Here is a 21,092-nt window from a genome sequence, read left to right as displayed (position 1 = left end):
TTTGTAGTAGTCATCAATAAAATCTTCGTAGTTCATGTGAAAATATGAGCAAACGGCCATAAAATGCGAGCATGAAACGTCGAATGCTTGCCATTTGTTACATGAACAGTATCGCTCGATATGATGACTTGTTCGAGATCATGATGGCCATAAAAAAATTGAATATATAATAAAAAAATTATTTATTATTCGAGCCCTAACTATCTGGAGCCCGTCTTAGTAACGAAGGACACTTTCTTCGATTATGTCCTAACTAGTTACAAAATCCACATCGTTGTCGAGTGACTAGTTCTGTCCAATCCATTTCGTTGTGATAACATGAACTTTTCGATCTACCAGGTCTTCTGTAATCTTCATGCGGTACAGGTTGAAATTGAGGAGAGTAACATTCAACATACGTTGACAATTTGTAGTAGTCTTCAATAAAATCTTCGTAGTTCATGTTAAAATGTGAGCAAACGGCCATAAAATGCGAGCATGAAATGCCGAATGCTTGCCATTTGTTACATGAATAGTACTGCTCGATATGATGCCTTGTTCGAGATCACTAAGTATGAAACACCTGAGAGAAATTGTAACACACGAAGAAGTGTGTTTAATTTCAGATCGACATGCTGGTATAATTGCAGTAGTGAACAACCCAGCAAATGGTTGGACGGGACTGAAATGTCACCATCGTTTCTGTTTACGACATATCGTCAGCAACTTCAATAAAAAGTATAAATTTAATTCATTGAAAAATTATGTTTATCGTATCGGGTGTCAGTTTCAAATTCAAAAGTTCAACAAAGCAATTGAAGATATCAAAGGAATAAATCGGAGCTGTCTAAGTTTTTTTGACAACATTAGTTTAGAGCAATGGACTCAAGCACATGATGAAGGATTCAAATATGGGGTGGATGATGAAAAATCTATCAGAGTGCATAAATGGAGTCCTCAAAGGAGCTCGAATGTTGCCTATAAATACTCTTGCTCAGATAACATTCTTCAAATGCGTGAACTATTTCGAGAAAAGAAGAGCAGAAATAAGGGATGCATTGGAGCGTCAAGATAAACCCAAGACCTGTTGATCCCGATGTTTTGTACGACCAGTCCATTCATCGATCATATGTTGTATGGCGAGATCGTACTACTGGAGAAATATCTTGCAGACGTCGAGAGGCAGGATTTATTCAGTTGGACTGGCATCTGATCACAGCCTTGGTCGAGAGATGGAGGCCCGAGACGCATACATTCCCTATGTATGTTGGAGAGTGCACTATCACTCTACAAGACATAGAAGTGTTGTTGGAGTTACCTATTGATGGTGAGCCGGTCACCAGAGTGATGTATGATGACTGGTTAGAAGTTTGTCAACTGTACCTCGGTTCGACCCCACCTGCCGACAAGATTAAAGGATCGAGGTTAAGTTTAATATGGTTAGGAACACAATTTCATGAGCTCACAGATGATGCAGATGAGGACACCGTCATAAGATGCATGCGAGCATATATACTACAAATGATGGGTGGAAGTCTGTTTTCAGATAAATCAAGTCATTTTGTTCACTTGATGTTCCTGCCACTGTTAGCTAACCTCCATGATGCGGGGCGGTATTCGTGGGGTGGAGCATGCTTGGTATGGTTGTATAGACAACTATGCAAAGCAACAAGACCTGAGGTTCGAGAGATAGTTGGGCCTCTCATACTTTTGCAACTATGGGCTTGGGAGCGATTTCCAACAATGGCTCCACAACTACATCATGTTAATGACGCTCAATTAGTTGGACGAGCGGTTCTCGGTATGTTATTTTAATTCAATTTAATTTTTATATCACCGATCTAATTAATTTAAATTCTAAATTATCAATTTAAAATTTTAGGTGGAGAGACAAAATTTGTGTGACTAGGACAACCACACATGTAGTAAACCAGTATAGATACATGTTTGATCTGCTTCAACCTGAATAGGTACATTACACTAAACCTAATTGATTATTTTATTCACATTTTTATTGTATTTGTCTTTAATATTCTCTAATATAATATTTGTTGTTTCAGGTTATTTGGGAGCCGTACAAAATTATTGTGCATACTTTGCCTAATTTTTGTACGAATGGTCAAAACATATGGCAGACGATGAGTCCTCTCATATGTTTTCACATTGGTGAGTGGCATCTTCCTGACAGGGTGATGAGACAATTCAGTTTTCAGCAGGATATCCCATCGCCTTATAATACTGAACCCGTACTGCATGATATTGACCTAAGGACTGGAGATTGGTCCGAAAAAGTTACACATTTGGTAGTGCGATGGCACTATCGTGCAAGGTTTATTGCAGTGGGGGTTTCTCTTGAACAGTTTGACACAGATGTCACTCCAGAATATATTAATTGGTATAATAATATCACAAGGCGCTACATCACTCGTCCGGGAGCAGCTGTGGGTCATTTGGTAAATGAATGAATATTATCTATTTTTTTAATTTAAATTTATTTTAAATATTGTCTAATTGTTTTATAATTCACGGAGATCGAACAACAATAGACTCCGTGAAGTTGCGAATGATCCGAATCAGGTTCTTGCTATATGTAGTGACAACCAAAGCTATATGGAGGAAATTCATTATATGTACGATATACCTATTGTTCCTCCACCAGCTCCTAGACGTAGAGGACCTGTTCGGGAAGAGGATGAGTTTGATGCGGTTGCACATAATGTGGAAGAGTTGCCCCCTATGACGCAGACGCAGAGTCAAACTAATTATGTTAGTCCGATGACGATGATGCTAGCATTTGGTTTAGAATATTATGACTCAGAGGCTAGTCCTTCGTCTTCATACGTGCATGGACATGGTCGGGGTCGTGGAGAGCATAATGAATATTTATATTATGAAGCGCCTGCAGAGGTACCAGAGCAACATCGAGAAGAACCCGAGCAACCTCAAGTTCAAAGTCGACGACGACAACCAGTCGAAATCGACGACGTCCGCCTTATGGGACACATTGATTTTTGTAATTATTTTTATATAAATGAGATATTTAATTTACATTTTTTTTATTTTTATGAGATATTATTTTTTTTATTTTATTTTTTTTTATAGTTTAAATAAAATAATAAAATATTTTTAGAAATTATTTTTATAAAATGAAAAATTAAAAAAAAAAAGATTAGAAAGAAGAAGGTGGAATGTGTAATAATTAAAAAGGAAAAAAAAGAGAAATTTGTACGGTATTCTCGCTTTCTATCAAAATCTCGCTATTTCGCTCTTGCCCTCGCTCTTGCTCTCCCTCACGCTCTCGCTCTCGCTCACGCTTACGCTCAAAATCTCGCTCTCGCTCTCGCTCTCAAAATCTCGCTCTCTCTCATAACCTCGCTCTCAAATTTGATTGGGAAGTTTAGTGGAAAAAAGAAGGAGATTCATTAGCTCGTTATTTAATCAGACTTGCTGAGATGACAGAATCCGTGAAAATTATTCAACAAGTTTTGGAAGAAATTTCAGGGGGACCTTATGAAAATTTAGAAATACGATCTTTTGATAGAGGAAGGTCTCAGGAATGATAATTAAACAGACTCGATAATAATGTTAGGAAGGGCAAGGTCGATGGTTCAAAGTTCGATGTACAAGTGAAAGGAAGGTCGAGGTTGGATTTTGAACCCTCGACTTATTTAAAAAAAAAAAAAAAAAACAACAATATTTTTACAAATAGTTTGAAAACAACAATATTTTCCTAAATAGTTTCTAAAAGGACAATATCCTTTTAATTTTCCCTTTGAAAACAACCCATGATTTTAAGTATCTTCAAATTATTATTTTTTTAGTTAAAAATATGTAGGTTGTAGTTTCAAACTTCTAAACTTTTGGTTGAAGGTACATATATTAGTTGAGTTATATTCACATTATTTGTTTAAATCAAATTTCTTATTATTAATTTAAAGTTCAACGATAACTTTAATTATGAACTTTAAATTTTGTGACTATTAAATCTTTGAGGTCCTTAACTTATTCAACATGTTAGAGAAATACACGGACTTACCAAACATGAGGTTGATAATTAAAATGTCGATGTCTATAGATATTTTAGGATTTTTTTAGAAGTATAAAAATACACAAAATGTTAAAATTAATAAATAAGAATTTCATTGTTTTAAAATGAAAATGAAAATTAAAGACTTTTTTTTTTCAAGACAAAATACAAAAAATTCCACTTTTTTCAATAAGTTGTTCATTATATTATTATCATTATTTTGCCTTTCCATAAATATAAGTCCCAACAACGTCAAACTTGAGAATCTCTCATTCAGAAACATTATTACATGTTTGCTAAACTTAAGGGACAATTTTGAAAGCAAAAATAAATCCTAACATTTTCTTTTTTCCATTTTCCCACTTTTGGAACACAAAATAATAATTACAAAATACATTAAAAATCAAATTAAATTTATATTTTTAATCTTATGTACAAACCCCAAATTGTCAATATTTATTGCCAAAAGTCCTAGTTCAAATATACTCATAATCAAATTAAAGGAAAAAAAACGCTAAAATCCCAAAATGCCCTCAGATTTATTCCCAATTACCAAATCTGCCCTCCCCGCTGTCTTCAACACTACGAATCTCACTCAATTCAGCAGAAGCAGTAGCAGAGCTAACATTTGAGCTTCAATGGGTTCCGTTTCTCTGAAAATCGGAGATGGAACCGCAAGATTCAAGAGAGCAACTCTTTGTTCTTCAGCTCTCAACATTCTCATGCTCATTTCCGTAATCACCACAAATCTTTTCGCACTATATGCCTTCACTTACTCTCCCAAAGATCGCGAAATTCATTCGCTTAATCGAACACACAAGAATATTTCTCTCATATCGGAGCAGGTTTCTTTAATTCTCAGAGAGATCGATGTTTCTCAGAAGAAGCTTGCTCAGATGGAGAAGGAAATTCTTGGATATGAAAGCATCGATCTCTCCAGATCCAGTGTCGCAAATGAGCTTAAACTCTTTCTCCAGCGTCATCCGCTTCCTCTTGGTAAGGATTCGAAAAGTGGAATAACTGAAATGGTTGCATCTGTGGGGCATTCGTGTGAGAAATCCATGGATCTTTTGTCGCAGTATATGAATTACAAGGTCTCTGGACCTTGTCCTGACGATTGGAGCCTTGCTCAGAAGCTGATTCTGCGTGGATGCGAGCCGTTGCCGAGGCGGAGGTGTTTGGCCAAATCTGTGCCAAAGGTGGGTTTACAACCTTTCCCCAAGTCTCTATGGAATCCTGTTAGTGATAAGATTGTTATGTGGAGTGGGCTTGGATGTAAAAATTTTCAGTGTCTGAATAGTAAGAAATTAGGCAGGGATTGTGTTGGTTGCTTTGATTTGGTTAATGGATTTGAGAATCAGAGATTTGTTAAGGCTAGAGGGAAGAATGATTTTCCAATTGATGATGTTTTAGCTTTAACTAGTGGTGGAATCAGGATAGGTTTTGATATTGGTGGAGGGTCTGGAACTTTTGCTGCCAGAATGGCTGAGAAAAATGTTACTGTCATAACCTCTACTCTGAATATTGATGCCCCATTCAGTGAATTCATTGCTGCAAGAGGGTTGTTTCCTCTCTTTTTGAGTTTAGATCATAGATTCCCTTTCTATGACAATGTGTTTGATTTGGTTCATGCTTCAAGTGGATTGGATATTGGTGGTAAGCCTGAAAAACTAGAGTTCCTTATGTTCGATATCGATCGGATCTTAAGAGCAGGTGGATTGCTTTGGCTGGATAACTTCTATTGTGCTAATGATGAGAAGAAAAAAGCTTTGACACGCTTGATTGAGCGGTTTGGATTTAAAAAACTGAAGTGGGTCATTGGGGAGAAATCTGAATCAGGCAAATCTGAGGTTTATCTGTCTGCTGTTTTACAGAAGCCTGTAAGAGTATGATGATGATGATGATGATGATAGCTATTTTCAACAGAAAAGTAAAAACAGGTTAGAGAGAATTGTTTTTTTCTCAATCCTTGATATAAAAGTATTGAGTGAGTTATGCTAATAGCATCCTCATTCCAAATTTCAAAAGTGAAATAATGAATAGCATAAGTTGTTTATTCTGCTTACTGTGATACTAGTTATGGAGAAGAATATAGCATTAGATCAGTCACTTAGATGTTCTTCACTCTGCTAGTCTTTTGTCAAGGAAATTGTTGCCATTTTTTGTTTTCAGGAAATGAATATTTGGAATGGAAATTGTTGCCACTCTTACTGTTTAAGTCTTTTTGAATCCATTCTTCATTCATAAAGTTTAGAATATGATACTAGATCAATGTTAAGAGCTCTTCCTCTGGTTCTTAATCAATTGTGTATGGCATTAAACCAAACTTACTGCTTCATTGATGCAATGGCTCTACATTTGAGTGGAAAAAACTTAGCTTTCTTCCCTTTTATCCTTAACAATTCAATAGTACGACCGTTCCTTTGATATATCTGTGAACTTTTTAGTGTATGATTGCGACTGTTTACTGTTTTGGTTTATGTTATTTTTATTCAAGGAGCTATCACTAATGGCTTGATGAGTTTCAAGTTAGCTGAAGAACAAATGAGTGGCTATAGCTTCTACAATTTCAATAGACTAACCCTTTGCAAGGGAAGTGTTCAAGTTCCTTAGGTGTGTATCCAATGATTTTGTTCAATTCGAAGGTTTACTTTTTTTTTAGTTGATTTTATGATATCATGTGAGTCTGCTCTTATTCAAACTAGTTATGTGATGATGGAGTATTTAAAACCAAAGTCGTTGGAAACTGTATATTTTTATCCTTATACCTTTAAAAAAGTTGTTATTTTGTTCTTTTGATTTTCATTTTTATCTCTCTTTTAAATTTTATGTTAATTCTAGCGAATATAGACTAAATTAGTTATTTTTGGAATTATAGGTCCAATATAGATATTTTGAAACCGTCATTATTAAATCGAATATTTTAAAAGTACACACACCAAACTGAACAAAGGCAAAGTATATTGACTAAAGTAGTATTTAAACAAAAAAAAAAAAATGTATAGCAAATAATAACTATATGAATCGATTTGTCCAATAAAACTAAAAAAAAATATCTCTTCAATAATAACAATAATGAATTAAAATCCATCTACTTCAATGTAAAGGAAATTGAATGGCCCCTTATTTTATATCATTTTTTCTCTAGAGTTGTATGAATAATTTTTCATACTACATCCATTCATTATCTGTCACGTCAATGTGCTTATATAAATAGGTAGATGATGTTAATGTGGGGTCCATGAAAATTTATAAAGTCAAATTTATGGTGTGAACAAGAAGAGTATGGTAGTACTAGAAAAACTTCTCATCCCCATTGCTTTCGTTTTTTTGTTTCCTTTTCCATTTTTGTCTCCATCACTCATCTCATTTTTCTTCCATATATTTATTGTTCATCATTTGTTTATTTATTTATTTTAAAATCCTTCTCTCTTTGTTTGTCTCCCTATTTTTTTTTATCATTTTTCTTTTCATTCTCCTCCTCCTCTATCTCCCATAAAAACCATGATATTTCTTGTATAGTTATTTCCCTCCCTTGGTTAAAGACATGTTTGGATTGACTATCAAAAAGTTCGTTTTTATTTAAATTTTTTTTTGATAAAAACTAGTTAAAATACACATACAATTTTTTATAAATGATTACCAAACACTTCACTTTTTTTTCTTCAAAATGACTTATTTTCGAAATTAAACACTTGAAAGGTTAAAATCATACGAGCCCTAAACTTTTACATTAATTAATTTCATGTTTAAAAATTAATGGTGATTTGATAAGATTTATCCAGATCTCAAGTTATGTTTATCTTTTTATTTATTTTAAACTTTAAATTACATCATCTAATCCATGAACACTATTTACATGCTTTTTTGAACCTTTTTCCAATTTAATATATGTTTTGAATTCTATTTAAGAATAACAAACAAACAAAATAGAGTTTAGTTTCCAAAGATATTCATTCCTCGATTTTAAAATTTTGATTAAAAATTTAAAAACTCTATCAATAAGATAATTTATGCCCTAAATAATAAAGCTAATAACATTTCTTCAACATATAATTACAATAATCAATGACAAGAAGTATTATTGGTAGAATACGGAGAAGATCATAGTCGAGCTTCAAACATAATTTGGTTAATTAAAATAGTTATGTACACAATACATCTTATAATATGAAGAATCATATAGTTCAACTAAGAAGTTTGAAGCGCATAATTCATAATCACAATTAGGATGGTATACGAGTAGTGACTATAATGAGCAAAATTAAAAATAAAAAGATCAAAATATGGACGTTATTTTGATGTCCATTAAACGTTTACGAACAATCTTGATCATGGCCTTCGGCTTGATTGTATGCATCAGGGGTCAAAATTCCACGGTTCAAAATCCGAGAAGAATGGAAATACCATTGGTGTTCCCAAATAGATTTGTTTTGACTCCTTGTAATTGCAATCACTCGTATCTAAGTTAGAAAACACCATTTTACTATAATGTAGCCATGTCATCGAAACCTCTAATCCATACAAAGTTATAGGCATGGACCCCAAGTAATCACTATTTTTTTTTGTCCAAAATTTATGGGAGTAATTTTCCATCACCCATAACTCTATTGAATATTCATGTTTGTTAAACTCTTACATTATTCCTAATTTACCCTCATACTTCACAAGTTTAATGTTCCAGATAGCCTTTTCATTATTTCTCATGTTTGATATGTCAATTTTAGACCACGGTTTAGAGTAAAAGTCGAAAGCATATATAGACCTTCCATCACCCATTTCCCAATGAGTCGATCTGAAAGCAAAAACAACAGGAAAATGATAAAGTTGAATAATTCTTCATGTCGTCTAGTAGCTTCCACCGCCAAGTTTTAGAATAAAAAAGCTCGCATATGGTGTATGTGTAGGATTGTATCAATCACAGCGGAAGAACAAGGATCATCTAAACATTCAAATTCACTAATTTTGACATAATATAAAGCATGCTTCTGCAGAAAAATGGGTTTCAAGAAACTTCTTCAAAGCTCCATTTTCAGTTGCAATCTTCTCCATATCTTGTTGTAGACCACCTTAAGATCTTCCCCACTATTCTCTTGGTGCTCTAGATTGAGTTGTAAGACTCAAAACAAGCTTGAATCAAGGGATGGAGGAGAAAAGCTCACTATTGCAACAAGGTTGAAGAACCTTTCTTCAAACCAGTTTTTCTCTAAAAAACCTTTTAATTGCATGCCCGATTTTCGCTCAAATCTTCTCATTATATTGCAGATCAACATGTAAAGAGAAGAACTGCATGTGTTGCAGCTCATGCTTGGAGAAGACAAGGCCAAATGGTTGCTTCATGAGTGCTCAGTTAAGTGATGGATAATGGAAAAATGAATTTTTCCATTTAAATGTGTTTTTGTTTTCTTTTTCAATTTTATCTAAAAATCAAAATTTTATTTAATAAATCTATTTGATTTTAAAAATGAAAAAAAAATAATTAATTTCATAAATTAATTATTTTCATAAATTAATTAATTAATAATAAAACTTAATTAATTTAATATCAAATATTAAATTAATTTTAATATATATCCATATTTATATATTTAAATCATATTTAAATATATAAATTCTTCTATAACGTTTAATTTTAAAATTAAACATAATTATATCTCATATAATTACTAATTTCCTTAATTCTAATTTGAACGTTTCAAATTAACTTATCACGCTATTCTAGAGCTAGTCTATTACGAGCTAGTAGGGGGACTTCGTAGACCTAGGGCTCCAACGATCCGAGATTAATTGGCTAAACTCATTAGACCAGATTAATCTCCATTTGTTAACTAATGAGTCATTCTACTAAAGTCCATAGTTGCACTCCCCTCACTGTAGATATATTATGTCCACATGATTTAACCAACAAGTCGATTCTTCAAAGGTTGTTTGTAATAATGGCTGGGTCAAATATCTGTTTTACCCCCGAGATTATGTCTTATTCCTCAAGTTTTTCTGATACTGGTTTGTGATCCAATCACCAAACCAAACTCTCTCAGCCCAGTGAGAGGGTGAGCCCCTTGTTCAAGACTTGGATTCAGTACTTGAGAGAACAACATTTCTCCTCTCCCTAAATCGGGTAGGCGTGAACTCCATTTTGCACCTTATGTCCCCAGCTATCTATCCGATCTTACCCCTGAAATGAGAGTCTTATTGAGCTGGCGCTGTTGAACCAACCCTCAACTATGCAAATCTAAAGGCAATCCCGAATAAACAGGAGTTCGTAGTTAGCTCAGGATTAAAATCGAGTTACCTAGGTCATCTAGGTGAAATAGCCAGTCTTAAACAGTAAACAGCGTTAAGAGTGACTTATTTCTTGGTCTGGATCTTATACAAACTCATTACATAGGACGCCCTCACTCCTCATGTCATAACATGTAAGAATTAGGATCACATCATATATAGCACCTTACAACTCTTTGTAACAACTACAGAGTAGGCCGCATCCAATAGTGTTACCAGAATAAGGTAGCCAACATCATTCATGTACCATAGATCATTTTGACTATTTACTCGAACCCGATCCACTCTTAAGTCTCCACATAAAGTTCAAGTACTTATACAATAGTCATGAGTCTTAGTTTATTAGATTTAGACTTTCATACAATTTATAAGATCAATAACAAGTATATTGATAATAGAAAATGTTTATCATTTTACAAATTGCGAGTTTTTAGGACATAAAATCCAACCGTATAAATATGGCAAAGGGCATTTTGAGGGAATTTGATCTTTGGATAAACAAAGGATTTTGAAATGGAGTGTTGGAATATAGGACATGCATAGCAATATTTTTCGTGAAGTAACGGGTCCTCGGAATTGGAAGACCCTTCCATTATTTTGTAGAAAATTCACAAATAGTGTAAAACCATTGCCTATGACGGATTGGGTGTAGGTTTCACATAAAAGAAGACCATTGGGAGTAACAACTCCAATTCAAACATCACGTTTTGGGAGGAAACGACAAATCTAACGAGAAAGAGTTGGGTTGTGGAGAAATAAAGAATAAACGTTTTTTGCATTCGAGATTTTGGAGGAAGCCAACTAAGAAAGATCTACGATGATGTTGTGCAATAAGAGCTCCAGCTAGTTTTGACGTGAAATTTCGAAAGAGTTAGTATTTTTTTGAACTTTTTCAAGAGAAAATCGGCTCAATTCTCTAATACAACGTCTTTCAAAACATCCATATTTTATGTATACAGCAGCAATACAATAAAGTGTAAATTTGAGATCGGAAGAATGGGCAGTGGACAGACAAATTAAAGGTAATACCGCGAAGGGACGGTGAAAATTTCCAATTCGAACAATAATTGATTCCCATTTCCGTCACTGAAAAGGAAAGAAAATCAGAATTTATTATTATTTATTTTTTTATGTTGCAAAAAAGATTAAAATTACTTTGAGTTTGTTATATATATATATATATTTTTCTCCAAAAGATTACTTAAATAATAATAATATATATATATATTTAATATTTTTCAAAATATGGAACATCGAACTTTAAATGCCAAAAATAAATATGATATAGAAGGAAACTTTATAAACATTTAAATCACCAATAGATTTACTAGAGATTTGTTAAAAATCAATTTATTGTAAAAAAGACATGTTTTTAGGTTGATTTTTTTGGATTATTAAAAAAGGTTGGGAAAAAAATCCATTTTATTTTTTAACTGTTGTATCTATTTTTTCATCAAGGATCAATTTTATCACATTAGACATAATTAAGTGATGGAATTTCTAAATTACAAAAAAAGGAAAGGATAGAAATTTAAATCGCCAAACCTTGAGGTTGGTTTAGTATCAAAATATTATGAACTACATTGTCCTCTCTCAATTATAGTGAGGTCTTAAATCTAAAAACAAACAAATGTTATAAATGGAGTGTCAAAAAAATAAAAAAACCAATTCTAAATCTCGATTATTGTACCATGGAAACTGCCTTCGAAGTAAAATCGATGCGACCTCGATGCTAAATCGCCAGAAGTCGGTTGCTAACACAACACCTTTCTCAGACGTACACTCGTCGAAGAAAGATTGAATTGAATGAAAATTTTGCTCAGAACTAAATAATTAAAATAGAGAGAAATAAGCCAAAACTCAAATTTCTTGACAATTATATTTTCTTTTTATAAGAATCCAACAAAAACGTTTTTTTTTTCTAAATTAAATATAGAAAATATTTCACATCGAAATTAAATACAAAAATGTTTCATATCTAAATTAAATAGGAATAGAAAACCATTTTCAAATTAAATTAAATATGAAAATACATTTATAAATCTTTGACTAATTTTATGATAAGTCACTTCAACAAATGACTAATTGACTAGTCATTCCCAATAATCCCTCACGAATGACTAAAATTTCTTGAATTTTCAATTTTGATCACGTTTTATCACTTATCATCTTATTATATTATTATATCATTTTAAAACTTTTGACATACATTTTGATAAATCAGTATCTCAACAAAATTATTTGCTAGGACTCTACAATGACTTAGACTTGTTGTTTTTACTTTTATGGATTCATAGGTTTTGTGGTCGATAGAGTTATAAATAAAGTGTAATTGTTGAAGCTTAAATGAGAATGAAATTATGAATACAGTGTAATTCCCCAAGCTTCAGTTATCAAATTATGGCCCAACGATTCCAAAAAAAAAAAAAAATAATAATAATAAATAAATAGACGAGCTCCCTCTTTTATTTTTCTTGACGAGCTCCCTTCCTGATTTTTCTTCCCTGAATTATATTTGAATTTATATTTTATTATCAAATTAGATTTTATCTAACTACTTTTCGAATTAATCACAATAAACAAAAATTTTCTGATTTTTCTTTCTCATTTACATTCGAATTATCTTTTATTCTCAAATATGATTTTTTCTAACTTTCAATTTGTTTAAATGTTTGTTATAGATTCATTTGTATCTAAACTTTTTTCATTATTTTATATATATTGTTACTAGATTCAGTTTTATTTTTTTTTTCATTTTTTTTTCAATTTTTGTGTATATTCTTATCATACTTTATCTCTTATTGTGTCCTAGCCTCCCTTTCAGCATCCAATGGATTCCCACATTATATTATTATATTGTTATATCATTTTTAACTAGAATAATCATAGGTGACATGACCTGAATCCTGAGTGAGTTGTGAACTACTCACGAAAGTAGTTCTTTAATTTGTATGGGTGAGAGTAGCTATATTGGCAACTCAATAAGCCTACAATTTTAGGATTCGTCTGACTGGGGAGCTGGAAACACAGTTACACAAGACGGAATTCACTCCTTCCCCGATGCAGAGGCAAGTAGATAAATTGCTCCCTTAAGGGTGATTCTGGGTCTTGAACATAGTGGCCACACCCTCTCCTGGTTCGAGAGGGACTTGGTCATAGTGAGACTATGACTTATTGCTCAGTAAAGGAATCAATGGTACTTGAGGAGTTAGATGTAATTACAGTGGCAAAATGGTATTTTGACCCATACTTACGAGCAATTTGTGAAGGGTCATCGTACTGTTGATTAGTTATATCCAATGGACATAGAAATTTATCTGTAGTGCGAAGAGTGCAGCTTCGGTCTTTAGTGGAGTGATCGGCAGTTAACGAATGTTGGGTAATTTAATTAAAGAGTTTAATTAATTATCCGAGTACAATTGGAGCTTCAATCTACAGGTCCATAAGGTCCCCAACTCAATAGGGATTTAATTGAGGATTAATTTGAAGTGTTCAAATTAATTGAGAGAATTAATTATATATGATATAATTAATTTTAATGTATTTGATACATTATAATTTAAGATAATATGAAAGGAATTTGAATATGATTCAAATACCAATTATATGAATAAGATTCATGTAATTAAATATAAATATGATTTATATTGAGAGGAATTAAATATTTGGATATGATCCAAATATCAATTATATGAATGAGATTCATATAAGTGGATTTAATATAAATGTGATTTATATTAAATACCATGTGTTGTTGAGAGAAAATAAAATCTATAGTTTATGTTGTATTTGATGCAATATAAAACTATAGGTTATATGTTATATTTGATATAACATATAGTGTATATATATATATATATTTCATTAATAATAATTTAATTGAAATTAATTAAAGGGAAGGAGTTACAACTCCCTTCCCTCATTCTCTCAATTATTATATGTGGGATTGAAGGTGGTTGGAGATTTTTTGCTACACGATCAGCTGCAAGGTGGTTCTTTGAAAGGCGGTTCGGTTCGAGCGGTTCAAGACATGGTTCACCTGTTCCGAGCCGATTGACTCAAATTTTGTAATAGATAGCCTTTTGTTTTCTCCTTTTTAGAGGTCCTATCCAGGTCCATTAACTGTTAGTGTAAATGTACATGCGATATATGTTTAAAATTATATGTCATAATATATGTCATATAGTTTGAAAATCTACCATAGGTTATGCATTTAATTTCATGCATCATTTATATTATAAGTGTTATAATATATGTATATGCATGATTTAATTTTATAGTATGCTCATGCATCATATAATATAAGTGTTATACTATATGCTTGCATGCATAAATAACATAGCCATGCATAATTTATATTATAATCGTTATAATATATTGTTTGAATGTATGCATGTGATGTATGTTATTTAATTTCATTACTTTGATATATATATATAAGTGTTATATATATGTAATAACGAAATGAAAATTGCATGATGCATGGCATTACTTTAGGTAATCTTATAAACATTATAATTTTATAAAGCATGTCAATCATTGTAATGTATGTTTTAATTTGTTTCATTTAACTTTATAAGAGTTATAAATAAATGAAATTAGAAATTAAAATCAATAACTAAGAGTTGCATGCAAACTTAGGTAAAATCAATTTTTTAAAAATAGTTTTAAAGTATGATTGAGATAGACCTAAGTTCACAAATTTCTAATGTGATTAGAAATTATATTAATCTTTTAAATTGGTTTAATAGGATTAAATTGATTTCAATAAAAGATAAAATTTATAGCAAATATATCTATAAGAGACCTTTTGTCTAAGACGGGTTCTAGCTAGACTGGGGTACTTAAGCTGATGGAAACGGAACACCCCTACCTGGGAACCTACCTGAAAAGGTGAATTAGATAAATTTGCTACAAGCATGCAATTATTGATTAATATTTGTTAAAGTGTTTAACGAACATTAATCAAAATTATTTAACTTTCCAAAGTAAGTATTACTTTTGGGCAAACTTAAACAATCACTTAGTAAAAATAATTAGTCGTATTTTTCCTACGTAAATTAAACCGTAGGTTGTTAAAATACTTAGTGGGAAGAAAAGATATATATGATATTTCATTTTTTCACTCATGTTTCTCCCTTAATATTCACACCATGAGACTCATGCTTGGCCTTAAGGCACCCTAGGAGCGTCTCCCTTCGGATGGTGTTTGCATGGGTCAATATCAAGGTGAATGGAGAGAGTATTTATAGTAAATGGGAGAGGGGTGTGTGTCAACATGTCCTACGGTCTCTTTTATTGGTTTACACCATGAGACCTTCTTGCATGGCCTCGAGGTGCCCTGGGAGCATCCCCCTTCGAATGGTTTGTGCAGTAGGACAATATCAAGGCGAACTCCAGAAATGGATGGGATCTCTTTAGTTTTTGCTCCAATCAGTTTTTCCCTTCAGTTGGCTCATTGGGGTGAAACTCTAGGATCTAAAATGGAGGGTCACACTTACGGGAAATTATTGAGCAAGTTAATGATTTATTGACTGAATAAATGATGATTGATCGTTATAGGAATAAGAGTTATTATGGTATAATGATTGGTTGAAAGTGTCTTAATTCAGTGAAGGAATAACTGACTACCCTTCGGTGGCTTTTGTCCTAAATCACTGAAGTGTCATTGCAAAATTAGATATTTAATGGGGTTCGTTTAGATTTTGCTAAAACTGATTGGATTTTTTTAAAGAGTTATGCTAAAATCTAATGTAGATCAATGTGTTAATTTTTCAACAAATATGTCAAATAGAGATTTTTCGTTAGTTGCCTTTTCTAGTTTGACCGTTTTCAATTATATGACGTGGAAAGAATCTATTAAAACGTTTTTCGTGGTAACGACCTCGAAATTGTCATGAATGAGGATTATCCTGTAGTCCCAAACCCGGATGTACCACGAAATGTTCGTAATGCATATGAGGTGTGAATGAAGGTAATTCGAGGGCCCGAGTTCACATTTTGGCAAGCATACCGATGCGTTGGCCAAAAGGTTCGAGAACATGGTCATTGCCATGAGATCATGGAATTAATGCGAGAATTTTTTGAACGTACGTTCTCAATATTCAAGCAAAAGGGGATCGATGACAATGAAACCAGTAGTGTTAATTCCCAAGATAATCTCCAATCCATATTGAATGTCAAGGGACTAACAGAGAAAGCAATTGTTGCCAACTCTGATGAAGTTCCTCGATGAGTATTGTCCTTTGAAATGAAACTTGGAGTTTATGATTTGGGTTTTGGAGCTGATCCCATTATTCTCTAGAAAAGGAAGAACTCCAAAGAAAATAAATATGATTTATTTGTTCTTGAGACGTGCTTAGTAGAGAACGATGATTCTGCTTGGATAGTTGATTCAGGAGCTACTAACCACGTGTGTTCTTCCCATTAAGGATTTAGTTCCTGAAAACAGTTGGAAACTAGAAGGATGACTCTTAGAGTCAGTATTGGTGAGGCCGTTTCAACTGTTACTGTTGGTAAACTTAAGTTATTTTTGGACAATAAACGATATATGTTATTAAATGACGTATATGTAGTTCCTCATATCAAGAGGAACCTAATTTCTATTTCCTGTCTGATTGAACAAAATTATTCCATATCCTTCTTCGAGATATATATATATATATATATATATATATATATATATATATATATATATATATATATATATATATATATATATATATATATAGAATGGAATAAAGTTAGGTTTTAATTCAATGGAAAATAAGTTATATGTACTAAGGCTTTTAGTCATAAAAACTGTGCCCAATACTGAAATGTTCAAAACAGCAACAACTGCAAAAAGACAAGAATTTCTCCTAAAGAAAATGTCCATCTTTGGCATCTAAGGTTAAGTCAAATCAATCTCAATAGGATTGAGAAGTAGGTGAAAAGTGGACTTCTAAATGGTTAGAAGAAAACTCTTTACCAGTATGTGAGTGATAACGGGCAGAAATGCACGTTATTATAGCACAAATAAATAAACAATGAGGGAATGTGACAGTAAAAATATACAAAATCATTTCCAAAAGCGTTAAACGAGAATATTGCGATCGCATAAAAGCAACTAATTTACTTATTTTGTGTAGAAAAAATGCGTTGGCGCAAGTAAAATTGCGATCCAAGGAATTCATTGTCCGTGCACATGGAAAGATTGTGATTGAAAAGCCATGCGATCGTATGTGCTCGCAAGAATTTGCTCAAGAAGGTGGCCGCATAAAGACGGCGCATCAAGGTGAAAGCATAATAAATCATGATGCGACGGAAAGCTGCTGACGGTCGAATCCGAATTTAGTTGACAAGTTGTTAACGACACACTGTAGCAAGTACACTCAATTTTTCAGTGACCATTAATCGGCGCATAAGAGTAGAAGATTTAATGACCGTCCATCATTGCAATCATTTGAGAGAAAAGATCCTTCACCTTGAACTCTATAAATACCGAAGGCCACCATCGTTAGAGAAGTTCGCCATATAGAAGATAGATCATACACAAAATAGATAGTTGTTAGTCTGTAGTTATTCTTATACTTAGAAGGCAGAGACAAGCGAAGAGAAGAAGACATCGAGAGATCATTCCTGGATAGCTCGAAAGACTACCGGGAAGTGCTATAAACGGAGAGAGGGTCGACACTTGCGAAAGCAAAGATATTCTTCTGGGCAGAATTGGAGTGAAAAGACAGTGTAAAAGCCATGGGAAGCAAAACATTGCTATCAGGCTTCTTATCCACACTTTCCATTGTTGTTTGGTATTCTGACTTTATTTATAGAAAATGAAATTCTCATCTCAACATCTGTTCAATCTCTTCCCATTTCGCATGAGTATCTAAATTTCTAAATGGGTTGAGAAGTATTTAGCTAGCATGACCTTAGATTTTCACTTTATGCGATCATCTTGTCTTATGTATGCGTCATTCACCCTTTAGAGATACTTGAGAGAGTAGTCTAAAGAAAGAACCTAGACTTGAGAGAGTCAGGTTAGAATTTAGGCTTGAGAGAGTCAGATTAGAACCGCATAAGCAAGAGATGGAAACTTAGACATAAGTTCTGTTTGCTATTACGCATCACATGCACCTTAGAAATAGGATATGATAGTATGCGGTCACCTTGTGTATGTGTGCATCATTCATCATCACATAGACAAGAATAGAGGCTTAGACATAAGTCCTATCGACATTATCATATACATTGCATGCGTCCTATAAATAGGAACTATGGCATTTGTATTGAGAGATGACATGTTGTTGTGTGTGTGTAGCATGATCGCATAACTTGAACGCAATCTTAGGAAGTGTTAGCTAAATCTCTTCTCAACCCCTTCACCGCATACTCATTGTAATTCTCGATTTCATCAACTCTTTACTCGAATCCATCACATAGGATTTATACTTAAACAAAACACCAACCAACTTATTTGTTTTTTCCACTGCAAAGGAATCAATTTTACTGTCGCATAGTAACTCAGTAGTCCCTGTGTTCGACCCTGGACTTGCCAGGAAACCTAGTGAGATTTATACTTGGGTTTTACTAGGAAAACTTGCATGTGCAACGCATAAATCATCATCGCATTATACACCATTATTTCATCTCATTTACAACGCATCAAGTTTTTGGTGTCGTTGCTGGGGACTACGACATTACATATTACGCTAACAGTAACTTTTTGATTTTCTCTGTAGCTTTCGACCTCTGTGCACTGCCATTCCCTTGGTTAGGGAAGAAGCGGGTGTCGTATGAGTGAAAGACACGTTCCTAAGCCCAACTACAACCCAGAGATTGAAAGAACGTTCCGAAGAAGACAACGAGACAACCGCTGACAACAACAAGAGAGAAATCCTAGAATGGCGAAACAACCGGAAGAACGAGCAACAAACGCGAACAACATCATGGAAAACTCCATTCTCTTGGCGAATGACCGCAATAGACCCATCCGGGACTATGCGTCGCCCAACCTCTATGATTTCTCCCTAGGAATCATGAAGCCATCCTTGGACGGATCGAGGTTTGAGATGAAGCCGGTTATGTTGCAGATGATTCAGACAGTCGGACAGTTTGGTGGAATGCGTGTCGAAGATCCGCACGCCTATCTCTGGAGTTTCATCGAAATCTGCAATACTTTTGTGTTCCCAAACATCTCAGCTTAAGAATTTCGACTAACGTTGTTCCCATTCTCTCGAACTAGGGGAGATAACCTTGTGGGAATAAGTAATTGACGAATCGCTAGAGAAGTTCATGAAGAAATACTTCCCCCTATGGAGAACGCAAGAAGGAGGAAGTTGATTACAAATTTTGAACAAGAAATTGACGAATCGCTCAGCGATGCTTGGGCGAGGTTTAAGAGACTAGTGCGAGATTGTTCGCACAATGGCTTGCCTGACTGTTTTCAGATGGAGATCTTTTATCATGGTTTGAACCCTACATCACAGACAGCTGCCAATACGGCAGCAGCTGGAGGTCTGCTTGACAAAACGTATGATGAGGCTAAAAATATTCTTGATTGCATATCAAAGATCAACGATTAAAAATTCGAGAAGGTGACACAAACAATAGGGCCATCGCACTCCTACAAAATCAAATGAATGCGATGATGAATCTCATACAAGGCATCGCAATCAATAGCCCGGGAACACAAAAAGGGTAGATCAACACAATCAAGCAGACAAGCACAAGTTGTGCTATTTGTGGAGATTCACATCCGATGGAAGAATGTCCAAGGAACCTGTAATCAGTATACTTCGTAAAGAACAATCCTTTATCTAACACTTACAACCCTGGGTGGAGAAACCACCCCAATTTCGCATGGAAAAATAATCAACAGAGTTATCAACCTATGGCGCAAAAAAAAGGGCTGCAAGGATTTTTCCTGCGAACAAACAGTCAATCGCAAAATCAAGCTAGCAGCTCGCAAGCGCTGCCATCTTCTTCCCTGGAGAGCTTATTAAAGCAGTACGTAGAAAAGAATGAAACGGTGCTCCAGAATCAGGCGACTTCAATTCGCAATCTAGAGATCCAAATGGAAAAGATTGCGGGCGAACTGAAAAACAGACCGCAAGGGGCGTTGCCAAGTTCAACTGAGCTACCCTGCAACCTGGGGAATACAGGAAAGGAGCAACGTCAAGTCGTGACTTTGCAAAGCAGAAAGATAATAGCGAAAGAGAAGACGGAACCAAGTAGGACTAATCCAGTTGTGATGGAATCCAGGACCTCGTTGACACAAGATTAACCAGAAGAACATGAGAAGGTGGAACCAGAAGTTGCGTCCACTTCTCAGCCTATGAAACAGGGAACCGTGAATATACAACTACCACCATTCCCGTAAAGACTTAAGAAAAAGCAAAAGGATGAAGTGTAGTATCATCGCTTCATGGATATGTTAAAACAGCTACACATCAACATCCCTTTCACTGAAGCGATTGAACAAATGCTAAAATATTTAAAGTTTTTGAAGGACATGGTGACAAAGAAAACAAGCATAAGAAAGTTCGCAACGGTGGCATTAACGCAAAAGTAAAACACCATAATTCCACCGAAGATGCACGACCCTAAAAGTTTCACGATACCCTGCTCAATTGGTGGGATATATATAGGTCAAGCGCTTTGCGATCTTGGGGCCGGTATAAACTTAATGCCTCTTTCAATTTTCAAACAGTTGAATGTGGGGCAGCTTATGCCCACGACGGTGACTCTCCAGCTGGCGGACAAGTCCCTAGTTCACCCTGAGGGAAAGTTGAAGGATGTCCTGGTCTCAATTGACAAATTTATT

At 34.0% G+C, this 21,092-nt stretch overlaps 1 protein-coding gene across 1 annotated transcript; it reads left to right on the top strand.

Annotated features, from left to right (window-relative positions):
- The first annotated feature begins 4,601 nt into the window (after positions 1-4,601).
- Positions 4,602-6,811, top strand: LOC120092107 (putative methyltransferase At1g29790). The gene is made up of 2 exons (XM_039050315.2): positions 4,602-5,946; positions 6,504-6,811. Exon 1 carries the CDS (start codon positions 4,645-4,647, stop codon positions 5,896-5,898), a length of 1,254 nt encoding a protein of 417 aa, XP_038906243.1. The 5' UTR covers positions 4,602-4,644; the 3' UTR covers positions 5,899-5,946; positions 6,504-6,811.
- Positions 6,812-21,092: the final 14,281 nt, after the last annotated feature.

This window comes from Benincasa hispida, chromosome 11, assembly GCF_027475165.1.
Source record: "Benincasa hispida cultivar pf3 chromosome 11, pf3_genome.v1.1, whole genome shotgun sequence".
Lineage (NCBI taxonomy): Eukaryota > Viridiplantae > Streptophyta > Magnoliopsida > Cucurbitales > Cucurbitaceae > Benincasa > Benincasa hispida.
The sequence above is the reverse complement of the archived record's forward strand: the minus strand, read 5'-3'. Positions and strand labels throughout refer to the sequence as shown.

Bases quoted from the DNA above. Each gene is read 5' to 3' on its own strand.
- LOC120092107 (XM_039050315.2), top strand. From the start codon at position 4,645: ATGGGTTCCGTTTCTCTGAAAATCGGAGATGGAACCGCAAGATTCAAG.